General features: G+C 32.4%; 2 protein-coding genes across 2 annotated transcripts; both read right to left on the bottom strand.

The window, feature by feature from the left end:
- Positions 1 to 12154: 12154 nt before the first annotated feature.
- Positions 12155 to 12856, bottom strand: LOC127095787 (uncharacterized). Its single transcript, XM_051034428.1, has 2 exons — positions 12502 to 12856; positions 12155 to 12453 (listed from the first exon to the last, which is right to left on the bottom strand). Exons 1-2 carry the CDS (start codon positions 12854 to 12856, stop codon positions 12155 to 12157), a joined length of 654 nt encoding a protein of 217 aa, XP_050890385.1.
- Positions 12857 to 13571: 715 nt separating this feature from the next.
- Positions 13572 to 16188, bottom strand: LOC127092614 (trihelix transcription factor PTL). The gene is made up of 2 exons (XM_051031501.1): positions 15459 to 16188; positions 13572 to 14896 (listed from the first exon to the last, which is right to left on the bottom strand). The coding sequence occupies exons 1-2, from the start codon at positions 15944 to 15946 to the stop codon at positions 13840 to 13842; spliced, it is 1545 nt and encodes a 514-aa protein (XP_050887458.1). The 5' UTR covers positions 15947 to 16188; the 3' UTR covers positions 13572 to 13839.
- Positions 16189 to 18720: the final 2532 nt, after the last annotated feature.

The following is an 18720-nucleotide window of genomic DNA, read 5'->3' as shown; positions in this document are numbered from 1 at the left end:
ATCATAACTTGGCATCCTCCTTACCCCTCTTTCATTGGGTTTGTTTTGGGAGAGATCACCAAGCACTTTGTGATTATATCATACTTGTATTTTATCATTTCACTAACCAAAATACCAAAAATATGTCTTTGCATCTATCTAACTCTTTTTGTAGGTAGGGCATGATCTTATTGATTCATTGATCACATCTAGGGTTTGAGACCCTCATGAATAAAGAGCACAATCAAGAATTGATTCAAAAATGGTTATGAACATCATATATGAGTCCTAATTGTTTCTACAAGTTATATTGATCAAGTTTGTTTCAAGAGTTTGAGGGTGATTTGCCTTGGAAACCCTAGTTTGACTAGGTATCTTGAGTAACTTTTCCAACAAGCTATCTCACCAATTGATCAAATTTCTCAAGGGACACTTCAAATTTCATCATATTATGCATATATGATATGCCATGAGCCAAGAAAGTCAAGAGAATTGGAAATTAGCAAGTTGACTGATGGTGGTTGGCCAGATGAATTCATCTGATCAAAACTGAGCCTCCCTAGACCCTATCTCCTACACTTTTCACCATATGAAAATGATTCCAAGATAAAACTTACTCTAAATGACATTTCAAACAACATTCATTTTGAGACCTAGATCTAGTTTTTATTGGAAAATCATTTTCTATGTTGAAACATTATAGGTCATTTTGTCTAAACCCTAATTTGAAAGTCAACTTCCCAAGGCCATAACTTGCTCAATTTCTATGATATGAAATATTTCAAAGTTGAAAAATCAAATTCAATATTTCTACTTCAACTTTGATGTTTGGAGTGAGAGCTAATTCAACTTCTTTGAACATGTGATATGAGGCTACATTATAGGTCACTTTTGACCTATACCATGGATCAAGTGATTTTGCCAAACTTCAAAAATGCATAACTCTATCATTTAAAATCCAAATGACATCAAATTGGTGACTATTTTAAAGTTCTTTTAGATGTCTACAACTTTGATGAAGACACTTTTCTCATTTGAAGCTCCCATAAAAAGTTAAGCAAGGTGGAATATTGAGACATATGGCTTGACACTTAGGAAATTTTTGATATGTCAAATTTTTCCAAACTTCCACCTCAAATATCTCCAAGTTACAAGATTCAAATGAAAAAGTGTTCAACATCAAACTTATTCCTCTTGACCTCACCTTTCCAACGAGCTAAACTTCATGCATTTTGGATGAGAAATGCATAGACTGTGCATGGCTTAAATAGGCTGGTATCATGTGGCATGGATCAAACTTCAAATGACAATGCTCAATTGCCTTGCAATCCAATCCATCTCCAAAGCATTTGAACTTTATTTTGGACTTTCAAACAATCATTCCATGGGCCTATGCGCACCCATGCAGCCATGCTTGCATCATTTTGCCAAAATTTGAAAGTTGAAAGAGTGTGCAAATATCATTTGAATTCTCTATAAACTGAAGCCCTCATGCTCAGAAATCACAGACACCTTGCACCAGCTTTGAATCCCCACAGAAAACCCTTCACATTAAGAGGATAAACCTGAAAAATTCAGTTGAATTTGAGCTTGAATCTCCACTGTTTTGGAATTCAATTCTCCAGGAGTCCATTGATTCTAAGCCTTTCCTTTCCTCTTCTGCAAGCAATTGAAGTGAAGCAAAGCATGATTCATATCAAGATTTAGCAAGCTCAGACCTCCATTGAAGGTAATTTGCAGAAAATTTGAACTCTTCGATTCTCCTTGTTTCTTGCTCAATTCTATTGATTATTGTGTTGGTTGAAGTCCTACCAATGTAGGCAAGGTGTTTGAGTTGCTTTTAGGCCAAATTGAAGCAACTCAGATCATGAACCTCATTTTTCAATTCCACATATCTCTCAATATGGTTGGAATTGGAAGAAATGGAGGTGATATTCGTGCTCAATGATGTTTTCTCTTTAAAATCATGTCCATGTTTAAAATTTTGGTGATGGTTCATGATGACCAGTCCGGCGAAGCTCGCCGGAGAAGACAACCGGAGCTCTGGCTCCGGTGATGAGGTGTCTTTGGTCTAAACCGTGTGATCCTTGCTCCACATTATAATCTCAGTCGTTCCTTGCGAATACCATGTTTGCCACGCAATTGACTAGGAGATTGGTGGAACGCGCGTTGTGGATCATCAGATCTGCCACCTCAATTAATGAGGGAGATCTGATGGTCCACATATTTTTGCATTTTCTGAATTTCCATTTAATTCCATTTTTTTCAATAATTCATAATAAATTTAATATTGATCCAAAAAATATGGGACTTTCACCAAAAAAATTTAAATATTTTTCTCTTTCATATTCTGAATTAAAATTATTTTTTGCATCATTATTAATATTTTCCATGAATTAATTGATTTTTCTTTTGTTTTTAATTGTTTAAAAATATTTTTAAGTGTCCAAAAATTATGAATTTTTTTATCTAAGGTCCTTTGACCTTGTTTGACCTATGATAAATCACATGGCCATTTATTTGATGTTTTGATGTGATTTTAGGATTTGGACAAAACATATTTGAATTTAATGCATTATTTTAATATTTTTAATTGAATAAATGTCATTTAAATTGTGTTGGCCATTTGTATTGACTTGTTGGAGTTTCTCATTTGTTGTTGGGCCTTGGTTAAGGTTGATTTGACTTTGTCAAGTTAATATTATTGGATTTATGGGATTGATGGAATGTACATTCCATCTCCCAAAATGAATGAATAATATTAATTTGGTAAAAGTCCTCCTTTGATCAATTTGTGATCTCATTCATCCATTTCCCTCTTCATCTCATTCCCCTTCTTCATCCATTCATTTCCATTGGCCAATGACATCTCAAAGTCCTAATGCTAGTTGATTGAAAGATTAACATGAGTATGGATGAGATTAGGCCACACTCTTTTGCATATTTTTGTGTGTGGTATGTTTAATGAGCATAGTTCTTAATACTATGTCTCTAACATGCATTAACACCAAAAGTTTATTGCCCGGCCTCAAATAGTTGTGACTTCTACATAAGTCTAATTACGATTGCTTAACATAGCGCTAAATTTATGACATAAAAGGCATATGCATTCTAGTTAGTGAGATTGTAAGTCTCCCCTCTTCCATGGTATTGTGTGGAAACTTGGCCTTCTTTCCTTCCTTTGGAAGATGTTTTGGTTCAAGGATCCATGCTTGTGGCAAGTGGGTTGAGTGTTCTCCAAAGAATGTCTTGAAATCAAAAAGCAAAACAAAACTAACTATTAACTTACTAACCATTAACTTTTACTTTCAAGCTTTTATTTTTAATGCAATTTACTTTTATTGTTCTATTATCATTTGTCATTGTACATATCATTATAATTGTTTATGTTTATGCAATTTTCACTTTGTCCACTTGGACCATATTGTGTGATATACTTTGTTGCTTTGTTTGTTTGATTGGTCTTTGACCATTAATGCACATAATAATAACAAAAACCCTAAAAGACATTTGAGTGGACTGTTGTTTTGATCTTACCCAATTGGACCTAGAACTTAGGCAATATTCCTTTGCTAATGGACTTGGGCAATGCCAATTTTTTGAAGAACCAAGAACTTGCAAGTTTGAATTCATCTGATACATCATTCAAGATCTCTCCAGATTCATCTACAACATTGATCATTATTAAGTTGTTATGTTGAACCTGTGACTTGTGGAATTCATCTATTGCATGAGCTATTTTGAAGAAGATCTTTGAAGTGGATAAGCTTGGATGAGGCCATCTTTATTTGATGCCTTTTCTCTTCAAGATTGATATAATTATGCATTTGTGTGTTGCTTGATTCTAAAAGTCCAAGGGAATTTTGGGTTTCTAATGACATACTTGTCTTTCGGATGGCTCCCATTTGGTCAGATCTTTTCAACTTTAAACTTTTAAATTTTGTGCATAGGGTAGTCTCTTCATCTTCTCCCCATTTTTTTAATTTCAAAATCTTTCCCTCCATTTTTAAAACCTTCTTTGTATGAACTACTTTTGTTCTAAACTTTGACCACTTTGCAAAAAGATAGAAACTTTGGCCTTATGCCATTGCATTTTCAAACTTCTTTTCTTAAATCAAACTTGTAAATGAACTTAACTATACTTGACTTAAACCTTCAAAAAAGCCAAAAAAAGAACTAACTCATTCAAACCATTTTAGGCCTTTGTGCCTTTCAAACTTAAATTTTGCTAAAAACCAACACACTCATTTTGAAATTTCTAGCACAAACTATGAGGTTTTGATCCCTCATTTATATGTTGGTACGTAGGCACAAGACCGAAGGTCTTGTCAAACACAAAATTATAATTAATGAATTCTTTTCTCATCCCCCCATTCTATTTGTTTGTAAACATCACTTTGTACAAAATACATATGCACACAAAAAGGGTTCCCTAGGAGTACCTAGGACACTTTGGGTGCTAACACCTTACCTCTGTGTAACCAACCCCCTTACCTGTGATCTTTGACTTTTATTAGTTTTTATTTGAAAACTTCTTATTAATTGGGTTTTGTTCGTACTTTTTTCCTTTTTCCCTTGGAAACAATAAAAACGTGGTGACAACTCTTGTTAATTGATCTTTAGCTTGTCAATAGCTTGATGATCATGAATTTCCCATTACAGAAATTAAGTGGCGACTCTGCTGGGGAAATCGTTTTGTTTCTGAAAAGGTATATAATTTCTGAACTCAGGAAATCGATTCTTAAAGTACTTGAAAACCACCTTAAAGCTTATTTTTAAAGTACTATATGAAACAAATTAATAATGTATTTTGATTGAAGTTTGTTTCAATACACATAAAAGACTTAAAGACCTTTCTTTGTTTCTAAATTTTTTTTATCGCAACAGTTTTATGAGGACAATACTATATGTATTGTAAATTTGTTGAATAGTAGAATAACGAAGATATAACAACTTATTTTATAAAATAACTCTATAAATTGAAATTTTTAAAAAACTAGTATAAATGATTAGTCGTAAATGTCTCAAATATAATTAAATGTGTGGGGGATAGATATACATATGACATATATTCTTTTTTTATTAGGATTTTTTTATGAAATTTTTCCTAGGCTAAAATAGTTTGTTGGTCTCCGTAAGTTAGCGAGTTTTTGATTTTGATCCTTATAATTTTTTTTATCTGAGTCTCTATATCTAATTTTTTGTGTTGAATTTAGTCCCTAAAGTTAAAATTTGCAGGTTTTCTGCGGATTTTACCTTTAAGGACTAAAATCAACACAAAAGTGAGATATAGGGACTCAAACTAAAAAAAAAGATACAGAGACCAAAATTAAAATCTCGCTAACTTACAGCGACCAAAAGACTATTTAAGTATTTTTCCTAATTATATTTTAATAAGATATAAATTTTATGGATATTTAAGAAGGAGTACTATAAATATTTAAGAGGTGGTTGCAGACATAGACCTGAGGTTTTACACCTGTCTAAACCTGCAACCACCTCATCTACTTCAGAGGGGACAAACCTAACAAGTGATTTCTCTGTCTCCTAAGACGAGAGACCAGGTAAAATAACCCCATCAAGAAAAGGTATATAATTTCCGAACTTAGAAAACCGATTCTTAAAGAACTTAAAACCACCCTAAAGCTTACTTTTAAAGTACTAGATGAAACAAGTTAAAAATGTATTTCAATTGAAGTTTGATTCAATACACATAAAAGACTTAAAGACATTTCTTTGTTTCTAAAAAAATTTATTGCAACAATTTTATGAGTACAATATTATATGTAAATTTGGTGAATAGTTGAATAATGAAGATATAACAGCTCATTTTTGTAAAGTAACTTTGCATATTGAAATTTTTGAAAAACTAATATAAATGATATATATTTTATTAATATTTAAGAAGAAGTGCAATAAATATTTAGTGTATGTCCATATTCTTTAGCCATTCAATATTTTAATAGCAAAGCATAACTCATGTATATAAATATAGAGAGATAAAAGTTACAAAATATATTAGAAAAACAAATAGCATCAGAAGTGCTAAAAAAACACCTAGCAAAAATTAGGTCAAAATAGAAAATTGAAGAGCAAAATAACAGAACAAACGGGAAAGGAAAAATCAAGCCAACTAGCCTAACAAGCCAGTTTATCCTAAAGACTCAGTCGCAAGGAATCATCGAAGATAGCAGGCTGAAAGGAGAAAGATATAAGCACCTACGTGAAACAAAAGGAGAGTAGTTGCTATCCAACACACCCTAGCTTCCCACACACCTAGCCGAGTCTACCTCCCAGTCAAACATAGAAACTCCAAAACAAGGAGCATGCGCTAAGCCTACTTCCACATCAAGCTAATGATCAAAGATATCTAGTGATTAACCAAAAAAAAACTTGACAAAAAAGAACCTTATTTCACATTTTCTAAACTGTCAAAATTGCTTAATGTCAGATCCATACCAAAGCTAAAGCCACTTATTTACCTTGATCCAGATCCTAAACAATTCAAACAACCTTAAAATTGAATATGGAAAAGGATGAGGCCCCTCCACCTACCTGTTTACCGTGAAAATTGATAAACAACAACTGATCTTCCAAATTAAAATTTTTTGGTTACTTACAGGATCGATCAGATTGATCCTAGGACATGTGCTAATTGTTTTTAGGGCAAAGTTTGATAAGTGATAAACACTTCGACATGGTTCATACTTAAATGACTTGTTAAAGAATATAAAGGAAAGATAACACAAGGAAAGCAAGGAAAGTACTAGAAAATAAATGGCGAAGAAGATAAATTTCTGAAAACTAAAGAAAAGATTGATTAAATTGCTTTGAGTAAAAATATGGTGCAACATCAAACGTACATTTTCAATTTCCACTTTCTCTACACACAGATATTCTGGGTAATTTGATGAATTTGTATAGTTTTTGAACACACCTTATCCTAACACTAAGGCTTCCTATTTCTACTAATCGAAATAACCGCTTCTAACAATCTATTCACCAGATTGAGACAAGTGGCACTCTACATGCGCGCGATCGCCCACCATGCCCCACGTATGCTCATCAGTTTAGATAAGAACAAAGAATCCTCTCCCTTATTTGAATTCACATCTCTTGTCGAACTGCCGTTAGTGATGCTTCTGTTTCCCTACTGCTGGAAACATTTCTAAGTCCACAAAACACCTTTACCCTTGTATCAAGGTATTTTCGACTGGAATTTCAAACTTTATAATTTTGTCGAAGTATTCAATTTCTTCATAGGAGCTTCTTTTCTTATTTAATTCCCTTAATCCATATCAGGCGTTGAAATTGGAGCTAACACCACCTAAACACTATCTACCATACCACCGAGGCAACCGCACATAAGACAAACAAATGATATGCCGACTCCACCTGCCCCATGAACACTTCACACTCCAAATTAACAAAACCAGACACAATTCAATTTGAAGCCTCAGGAGATTCTGCCTAGTCAATAACCTATTTTGAAATAACTGACAAGAAAATAAAAAATATGACTTGATATGATGCTCAACTCTTCCAAATCCTACCAAGACCCCACAACTCCAACCTAGCTTTCTTAGAACCAGACAAAGCCAAGAGAATATCATAACTAGATCTCATCGAAAACCTCGATATCAAATCTAATTTTCAGACCCAAACATCTTTTTAACCCCATCTAACCACCTCCGAGATGGTGACCAGAAAATCCTAAAAAGACTTTTCCTTTCACCTAAGAAACAGCGTGTCTCCACCTAAAACTTGAAAGTATCCCTAAATAATATAATTTATGTCCTATAAATAAACTATGGTAAAATATATACATTAAAAGCATAATATAATTGAAAGTTGGTATTCGTCTCTTTTTTTCTCCTGTATATTCTGTTAGAAAATTCGGTAAAATTAAATGGATCCAGGACTGAATCGTGATTGAGAATCACTTTCCTTAAAAGTATTTCAAGCACTCTTTTATTATGTCTTAGAGTTGGAAAATGCAAGAACACTCAGGATAATGTCAGCCTTATTTCGAGTCTGCACAAGACAAGTGAAGAACCCGAAATGCAAGGAAGGTTTTCTGGAATTTGGAAGAGAAATTCGTTTTTTAGTTCTTGTGTTATTTTTCTGAATAGAATCATATATTTATAGGAGATATGGATGTTGTTTCAAAAGTTTGCAACCTTTGATGAAACAACACCATTTCACCATAAAACACAATGTTTCATATATGACACTATTTCATGAAAAGATATGAAAATTGAATTCAAAATTCAAACAAAACAATAACTAAAAAATTGAATTCAAATCATTAAATGCTATTTAACTCTTTTGTCATTTTGGAACTAATATTGCAAAACAATTTCCAACAATCCCCCACTAGTTCTAATAATGACAAAAATCATTCCAGATAGTGAAATATAAAAAGTGTTAATACAGTTAGGTATCTTTCGATTTTAAACTTAACCTTAGTGAGGATAACGCAGAGTTTAATCGGAATGTTTGGTAGCAAAGCTTTTAAACCATTAATCCATGGGATCAGACCGGCGTTACCTTACACACACTCTTTAAAGGTTCTTCCTTTACATATCTCGCTTAGCACTTATTTATGGCCATATGCTATCCTTTTCATGAATTTTTTTATGAGAGAAACTCCAACTCTCACTTTGAGACGGCACCATCTCAAAATTCACATAGGTGAGGTTCATATAGCATCCTTTCCAATAGATACTCTTCTTCGTTAATGAACTTCATTAAGAGGTTTTGGAAACCTCAACCCTCAATTCAACACAGTCAACCTTATTTCCTAAATTCTTGACTTACATCCAATTCAACGACTTGTTGTTACCCATTGAATCTTGAAGTTAATGTTTTGTTAACATAAGATTGGGTTGCTGCCGCTGTCGGAACCTTTATTTAAGGAGTTTCAACCCCATTCCTCTCGAGGTTGTTCGTACTAAGTCTCTGGCCAGTGGCTTAGTAAACGGATCTGCTAAGTTATAGCATGTTCGTATGTAGGTGAGTGAAATGATTCCATCCTTAATCAATTTTCTTACGAACGAATGTCTAAGTCCTATATGTCTAGACTTTCCATTATACACTTCGCTGAATGCTCTTGCTAATGTGGCTTGGCTATCGCAATGTATCATCACTTTTGAGACATTGTCTTTAGCCAATGGAACTTCCAACAGAAGATCCCTCAACCATTCCGCTTCTTGACCGGCGGAAGCGAGAGCCACAAACTCTGATTCCATGGTCGAAAGTGTAATGCATGTTTGTTTCTTGCTCTTCCAAGAAATTGCTCCACCAGCAAGTGTAAATATCCATCCAGTTGTAGATTTATGGTCTCCAATATTAGATATCCAACTCGCATCAGTGTATCCTTCTAATATGGCAGGGAACCTTCCATAGTGAAGACCAAGGTCCTTGGTTTTCAGTAGATAGCCAAAAATCCTTGTAATTGCCTTCCAATGTTCATTACTTGGATTACTAGTAAATCGACTCATTTTACTGACTGCAAATGATATGTCGGGTCTGGTACATTGCATTAGGTACATTAGACACCCTATTGCACTTGCATATTCCAATTGAGCCACTGATCTTCCATTATTCTTTTGAAGTTTGTTGGCATGATCAAATGGAGTGGTTACTTCCTTAAAGTTTAGATGTTTAAACTTATCAAGCATTTTCTCAATATAGTGGGTTTGACTAAGTTCATAACCCCCACTATTTCGCTTAACCTTAATCCCTAAAATTGTGTCAACAAGTCCAAGATCTTTCATCTTGAAAGTGGATGTTAGAAACTTCTTTGTTTCTAAGATTCCTTTTAAATCATTACTAATGATCAACATATCGTCGACATAGAGACAAAGGAATATTACAGTGGTTTTGCACGTCTTTGTGTATAAACACTTGTCACAAGAATTAGGAATAAATCCATTTGAGAGTATTACAGAGTCAAATTTTTGATGCCACTGTTTTGGTGCTTGTTTTAGTCCGTATAAGGATTTGACAAGTTTACACACCTTTTGTTCATTTCCAGGAAGCAGGTAGCCTTCCGGTTGTTCCATGTAGATTTCCTCATCGAGATCTCCATTTAGGAACGCTGTTTTAACATCCATCTGATGGATTATAAGATCATTCAAAGATGCTAAGGCAAACAACAATCTAATAGTAGTTGTTCTTGCTACTGGTGCGTATGTGTCGAAGTAATCTATGCCTTCTTTCTGTCTAAATCCTTTTGCCACTAATCTGGCTTTATAAGTGTTTAGAGTACCATCGCTATGGTATTTCTTCTTAAACACCCACTTGCATCCAATGGGCCTTGATCCCTTAGGTAAGTCAACAAGTTCCCAAGTGTGGTTTGATACAATTGAATCCATTTCATCTTGGATAGCATCTTTCCAAAAAGTGGAGTCCCTTGAAGTTATTGCTTCCTTATAAGTTTTTGGATCATCTTCCACTTGAAGAATAATCGGAATGCGTTGAACAAAGTTCTTACAATTTCCCTCAACAAGATAAAAGGAAATAGATTGAGAATCAATCTCATCTGGTCCTAGATTCTTTGTTTTCCGAATTCTCTTGCTTATCCTAGGCTCGGGTTGTGGTTCAATGATTATAGGAGTGCCTTCAGTTTGTATTTCTACAATCCGAGAAGAGTTATCTTCATGAGATTCTTTATTAGTGGCCGACTCCGATCCTTTATCCTTTGTGATAAGGTTTTCAAAGAATTCTACATCCCGGGATTCAACAATTACATTAGATTCTAGATTTAAGAGTCTATATGCTTTACTGTGTTGTGCATATCCTACAAAAGCACATCTTATTCCTCGAGGACCCAACTTGGTTCTTTTAGGGTCCATGTTTTTGTAGTATGCCACACACCCCCACACTTTAAAGTAATCGATATTTGGCGCTCTGCCTTTCCATGACTCATATGGAGATATACCAGTTTTCTTTAACGGAATTCTATTGATTATATGACAGGCGGACAATAATGCCTCACCCCACAAGTTAAGGGGTAATTTAGAATGCATCAACATGGCATTCATCATCTCTTGATATGTTCGATTCTTTCTTTCTGCCATGCCATTTTGTTGCGGTGTTCGTGGTGCCGAACATTCATGTATTATACCGTGCTCTTCACAGAATGCATCAAATTCAATTGAAAAGTATTCGCCGCCCCTATCACTTCTAAGGACCTTTATACTTTTATTTAATTGATTTTCGACTTCTGCTTTATAGGTCTTAAAGGCATTAAATGCATCATCTTTATGCTTTAAGAGATATACATGAGTGTATCTAGAGGAATCGTCTATGAATGTAATAAAGTATCTATTCCCTCCACGTGTCAACATGCCATTAAATTCGCACAAATCTGAGTGCACAAGATCAAGTAATTTCGTTTTCCTTTCAACACTTTTGAAAGGCTTCTTAATCATTTTTGATTCAACACATAATTCACATTTTTTGAAATCCTTTATATTACATGAAATTAGTCCAGATTTAATTAGTCTCTTCATAGAACTAATACCACAATGTGCTAATCTATTATGCCATAAAGAAACGGAATCAAGCATGTAAACGGAATTAGAAATTTCATTAATAATATTATCATTAGTACATAGTTTGATCATTCCCTCTGCGGAATATCCTTTTCCAATGAATACACCATTACGGATCAAAATAAGTTTGCCCGATTCATATACAGATTTAATACCCGGTTTTCCCAATAAATCCCCACTAACAAGATTCCTATTCATGTCTGGAACATGAAGCACATTTACAAGTGTAACTTTCTTTCCAGAAGTGAAGTTAAGTTCGACCGAACCGGTTCCAACAACTTTAGAGCGGACTTCATTTCCCATTTGTACCTCTTGTCCATCAATTGCTTCAGAATAGGTTTTGAATGCAGCCTTGTCATAAGTAACATGCACTGTAGCACAAGTGTCATACCACCAACCTTGAACTTTTCCTTTGATTGCCATAATTTCGCTCACTGTAGCAATTATGTCATCATCTGATCGAATTGCATTGATCTCATTTTTTGCTTTATTTTGTCTGCAATCTCGAGCATAGTGTCCAGGTTTACCGCATACGAAACATCCGTTCTTTGGACCTTTATGACCGCCAGAGTTCTTGAACTTGTTATGTTCTTTCTTTGGTCCAAGATGACTCTTCATGCCATCATGTCTCTTCTTTCCTTGTTGGTCACAGCGTTTGTTTTGAAATGAGTAGGGGGTTCTGATTTCTCCCTCTCCTTCGATTCCTCCTCGATTCGAAGATGTTTCTGAATTTTCTCCAAGGAGAAGTCCTCGGAACTGTGCAACAATTTCTTTCGGTAGCCTTTCCATGAAGGTGGTAATTTTGCAATAATTGCACCGACTTGGAAGGTCTCAGGGATGTCTATTTTTACTGCCTTTATTTTATTGACCAGAACTTGCAATTCATGCACTTGGGGAAGAATGGGCTTAGAATCTAAGAATTTAAAATCGAAATATTTAGATATTAAGAACTTCTTCGTACCTTCCTCTTCAGCCTTGAACTTGAATTCTAGTGCCTTCCATATTTCTGTTGCCGATGGATTGTCTGTGTAGAGGTCGTAGAGACGATCAGATAAAGTATTCAGAATGTGTCCACGGCAAAACAGTTCGTCCTCCTTGCGTTTCTTGCGCTCCTTCTTGAGTTCTTCCGAATCATTTTCTGTTGGTTCAGGTATTGGTTGTAGGTCGGGATCAAGAACATAGTGAACCTTCAGGGCAGTCAATAGGAATGTCATCTTGTCTTGCCATCTTGTGTAATTTGTTCCATCAAATCGATCTAACTTGACAAGGTCCTGGTTCATCACTTTGATGCTTGAAACAGCAGCGTCTGAAGCCATTATGTTACTAATACTTTTAAGATTGTTAGAAAATTCGGTAAAATTAAATGGATCCAGGACTGAATCGTGATTGAGAATCACTTTCCTTAAAAGTATTTCAAGCACTCTTTTATTATGTCTTAGAGTTGGAAAATGCAAGAACACTCAGGATAATGTCAGCCTTATTTCGAGTCTGCACAAGACAAGTGAAGAACCCGAAATGCAAGGAAGGTTTTCTGGAATTTGGAAGAGAAATTCGTTTTTTAGTTCTTGTGTTATTTTTCTGAATAGAATCATATATTTATAGGAGATATGGATGTTGTTTCAAAAGTTTGCAACCTTTGATGAAACAACACCATTTCACCATAAAACACAATGTTTCATATATGACACTATTTCATGAAAAGATATGAAAATTGAATTCAAAATTCAAACAAAACAATAACTAAAAAATTGAATTCAAATCATTAAATGCTATTTAACTCTTTTGTCATTTTGGAACTAATATTGCAAAACAATTTCCAACATATTCATTATTTTATATTTTTCTCTTATTTAATTATTTTATATTGTAATTCTGTCAAGCTCTAATAATGCAACGAATCAATATTGAATTCAGACTGAAAGTGCTAGTTATATTTATTATGTTACAAAGTCACAAGATACAATTCATTTTTATTGATTTTTTATTCACAAAAAGAGTCACACAGATAAATAAATAATAAACAACTAAAACATCATAAGAGTTCAAATTCATAATTCATAACTAAAGAACTCAAGCATTTGATGTCAATAAAACTAAACAACAAATGCCAATGAGCTTATAACACTCAACTCAAGCATAAACCCTACACACATAGATAAAATTTAAAACACTTGGCCTATAACTTAAAACTTACACCCTTGTGATTTTCAAAGATGCAAATTTGCAAGTTATTGCATACTAGTATTTAATATCACCACTTTTCATGCTCAGAATTCAAAAACTCTGATTCATGCATGTCTCAAATGTCGTCATCATCTGTCACCTTAAGTCCCAAACACCAAGGTCTTGTGATTTTGACTCCACAGTCCACTGTCCTTCTAAGAGATACACTAATCTCATCCCATATTTTCTTGCATTCTGCTCCATTTCTGTTGAATCCCATATACACCATTTTTTCACCTATATCATCCCAAACACCATCCTCCAAATATCCTTTTTCTCTTAGTTGATGTTCATAACTAGTCCTTAGTTGTATCAAACTTGAAATCTCCATTTCTGTCCATCTATGATTCTCCAAACTTCCAAAAGGGTATTCAAAGTTTCTACCATTTTCATTCTTATTATTTGTTCCTTCTATCCCAATATGTTTTCTTACAACTTCTAACAATGCAGCATCTCTTGCTTCAACCCAAGCTTTTTCTTTAGCCCAAAGTTTGTGTATCTCTTGATCAAACCTCATTGACTCTTTTCTCTTCCTTTCTTCTTCCTTTGATGCCATCTCTTGTTCTCTTTGTTCAACAACACTCAACATTCTCTCCATCCATGCATCTTGCGTCTCTATAATCTTCTTCATGTGAGAATCTACAATCTCCTCCACTTTACCTCTCCAGCTTTTTCTTACCCTCTTCTCACTTTTCTCCAACTCTAGTCCTTTCTGCTTCGACGACGACCTCATCGAGTGCGCGATAGCCGAGAGATCCTCGTCGTTGTTTTCCGACGAGGATGTCTCAAACTCAGACGAATTCGAGAAACTCATTAGACTTTCTGATTTGTACTTGAGGCTATTGACCAAACCATGATCCTCAACACCATTAACATTTTCTTGGTTGATTGTGAAGCTTGGAGTTTGAGTAGCAACAAAAGCAGCATGAGGGGTTTTGTCTGAAATTGAAGCATGAGTGTTTGTAATTGATTCTCCACATATTGCTTCAAGCTGCCTAAAGAATCTGTAGTGTTTACCATCTTGTCTACTAGCCTTACCTTCCTTAGTTTTCTTGTAATACTTGTACAAATTCTCAAACTTCTCCTTGCATTTTTTTCCACTTCTTTGGTACCCAAATTCCTCAGCCATTATCCTAAACAAGTACATCACAAACCTATTATATTATATTATATATATTAAGATTTAATTCATATACAAGTTTATCAGATCAATCAATCAATATAAATCTAAGACCATATGAAACTTTATATACATGTATTTCCAAAATCATATTTATAATTACTTATTATTGTTACTATTAGGATTAAAATAATGAAAACATTCTGATATGTTCATTAAATATGTCAGAAATATCCAATAAGTGCATTTGAATTATCAAAATTCTGAAACATAGAGCCCTAGCTATAGGTAGCTGAACACAAATTAGGTCAACAAAATTTGAAAAGAAAGACAGATTTTGCAGGTTGAGAAATCCTTAGTAATTTGCACCTGGAATGAATGATTTATCATTCTCATAGAAAAAACCAGTGCAAGTATAATCACTATATAGTCAGTGAAAATTGTTAGACAAAACAAGAAATAGATCATAACAAAAAGCACATGGATCTTCAGTTATCTGAACCCTTAGCCTGTCATTTTCAGTCACAAAAAAGCAATTATCCCAAAAAAAAAGCTTGTTAAAGACTAATATATACCTAGAAATTTCATTCCACAAGGGTGCTTTCTGATTATTCTCCTTGAACTTAGAATCAAGACGAGATCTGATTTCTAGAAGAGAAAGCGTTTCTTGTCTAGGCCATCTATTGTTACAAGAATCAAAATTACCAAGCCATTCTTTATTATCAGCAGAATTAGTTTCTAGGCCAGCAAAGAAAGCAGCAGAAGCAGTAGCATGATCTGAATTAGCAGTTGCAGCAGCAATAGTGGTGGAGCTAGTTGAAGGAATGTTGAGAGTGGAGGAGGAATAATCATAGTGGTGAGTGTGAGTGTGAGTGAAGGCACTACGAGGATAGAAAACGTCACCAACCATGATAGAAGAAGGGTCATAAGAATAATTATTAGGTGGATGAAAAGCAGAAGCATAGAGATTATACGGTGGTGGTTCTGTGGTGGTGGTGGTGGTTCTGGATGATAGGAGGCGGCGGAGATCCTCCGGTAAACCGTAGGGGTCAGTGTTGTTCATGGTGTTGTTTGGTAATGAGATGAGAGAGTGAGTGGGGAGAGAAGAGTGGAAGAAAAAAGTGATTATTTTTTAATTTCTGGTTTGAAATGAAAGGAGACAGGATCCGAGTCTACCGCTAGACTTAAAAGTAAGACTCATTTATCTTTCTAGCTAGCTCAGTCAGACAGAGAGTATTATGGAGAGAGAGTGAGAGTGATAGAGAGAGAAAGGAAAAGACATGATTTTAAGTAGAAAGGACTCAAGTACTTTTGTAGGGAAAAAAGAATAAATATTTTTCAACTTCTCCTTTCACCCTTCCATACAAACCTAGGCAAATTAGTATATATATATATATGAAGAAAGAAATAGAGATATGGGAATATAGAAGTGATATGTTGGTTATGTGATTAGAAGAGAAAAAATGGATGGAAAATAAAATGTTGAATGATTGTTGACAAAAGTCTTTAAATATTATAGTTGCTATTATCACTATTTGTGTATTTAACTATGTTTTATTAAGTTTGTAATAATTATAAAAATTAAGCTTAATTGTAATTTTAGTATCCATATTTTAATTTTCTTTTGATTTTATTCATCTGTTTTTAAAATCACGATTTTAATCTATTTTTTAAATTTTGTGTTGGATTTTGATACTATTTTAGAGATTAAAATCTAAAATAAATAAAAAATTTGATCAAAAATTATGATTTTTAAAATAGAAGGATTAAAATTAAAAAAAAAAACTAAAATAGAGAGAAAAAGTTACAATTAAATTTTAAACTATAAATTCTATGCCTTTTTTGATTTTAATGATTTTAATGGTCAGTATTTTATTTAAATGATTTTTAGATAGATTCAAGAAAATTTATCTAGATTTTTTTATTGATTTTAAAATTCTAACCTACATACATGTTACCCAATAGTGAATTGAGTGTCTGTCTTATTAATATTTTTTATATATATATAGTATGATTTGTTAATGGTGGTTGTAGCTATTAAAGCTCTAACTTGAATTTTAAAGGGGTAGATATTTAACTCCTATATATTTTTTCTTCCCTTTTAGTTTTAATTTGTTGGTTTTTGTGTGTTTTTCCGTTGAATATATATATTTGATTTATATTTTTTGATAGTCTTGTTACATTTTATTGTATTTTAGAATTATTTGTATTTTAGTGATTTTTATATTTATATTACTCTATTTAGTTTATATTATAAGAAATAAAATTTACTTTTTAAATATATTGAATAATATATTTAAATATATTATATATTTAATAGATTTAAAAAGTAATTTTTTTGTTATGAAAAATACATGAGGGAGACATATATTGTTTTGCCATAGAAAAAACTAATATAGTCGGTAATAGTGTGCATCTTGAAAAGTTTACAATTTTAAAGATAATTGAGCAGTAAAAGTAGTAGTTCATATTCTTTTTTGTTGAAAATGTTTGAGACAATAATAGTTTGACAAAAATAAGAAAAAACAAATATGTTACCTTTTCTTTCATCGAACAAGTATTTTGTTTCTTTTCTTTGTTTTTATTACTAACAAGTACAATTAAAATAGTTTGTTGGAGAATGTTTGAACCCTAAAAATGTTTTATTTTAAAATTTAAATTTAAATTCAAATTCAGCTAAATGCTAACAATTTATATTTTAGGTCAATCTATTATAGATAGAAAATGCATCATTTTCCTAATTTAGCAGTTTAGTAATATGTTATTTTTGTAATCGTTAAAATTGAGTAAGTTAATATTTGCAAATTTTATCTTAAATTATTAGAAGTTGATATTATTAAGTTGAACGTTATTAATGAAATTTGAATTTTAATATTTAGGATAAGGGGTATTTATGAGACAATTCGAGAGGTTTTGAAGTTAAAAGTCATCTGAATTGCAAGTAAAAAAATGAGCGATTTGATTTGATTCGGTTGATTTTTACTAATAAAATGGAACCAAATCAAATCGAATCAATCCAATGCAATTTGGATTTGTTCGATTTACGACATAATTTTGTGTTTATTCATTCAAACATAATTATAAAATAAAATCTTTTAATTGTCAAAAAAAATTATAATTTAATACATAAATGCATCTTACAAATTTATCTCATAAAATTATATATTTATAAATTTCTAATTTAATACATAAATGCATCTTATAAAATAAATATTATGTATACTGTTATACTGTCAAAATAAATTTATAATTTTAATTTATAAATGCATCATGCATTCTTTAATAAATTTAAACTATATTAATATTAATATTTTATTTATTTATATATTTATAGAAAAGTATTATTTATTTATAAATACTATTAGTTTAATTTTATATGAAATAAAATTACTAAATATATTTTTATTTATTTTTAATTTGTTGACATTGATAATGATTAGATAAAAATATGATACTTGTTGATTTTAATATATATATATATATATATATATATATATATATATATATATATATATATATATATATATATATATATATATGATATATATATAATTGATTTGATTATGTTGGAAAATACAAATTATAAATTGGAACCTTATTCAAGATTGTGTGTAAATTTTTAATTATTATTATCATTTGGTCTTCATAAAAAATTAAATAAGATAATTTTTGTTAAATTCTTTTAAAATATAAAGTGATTGGGCAATTAGAGTGGAACATATTTTATGATTTATTTGTCCATCAATGGAAGAGAGACAAGTGTCAGAGTATCACACGATGAAATTTTATATGCCTGCATATATACTGCAACATAGTAATGCATTGGTCAAGTGACGT

The sequence above is a fragment of the Lathyrus oleraceus genome, chromosome 6, assembly GCF_024323335.1.
Source record: "Lathyrus oleraceus cultivar Zhongwan6 chromosome 6, CAAS_Psat_ZW6_1.0, whole genome shotgun sequence".
Classification (NCBI taxonomy): domain Eukaryota; kingdom Viridiplantae; phylum Streptophyta; class Magnoliopsida; order Fabales; family Fabaceae; genus Lathyrus; species Lathyrus oleraceus.
This window is presented reverse-complemented; position numbering and strand designations above follow the sequence as displayed.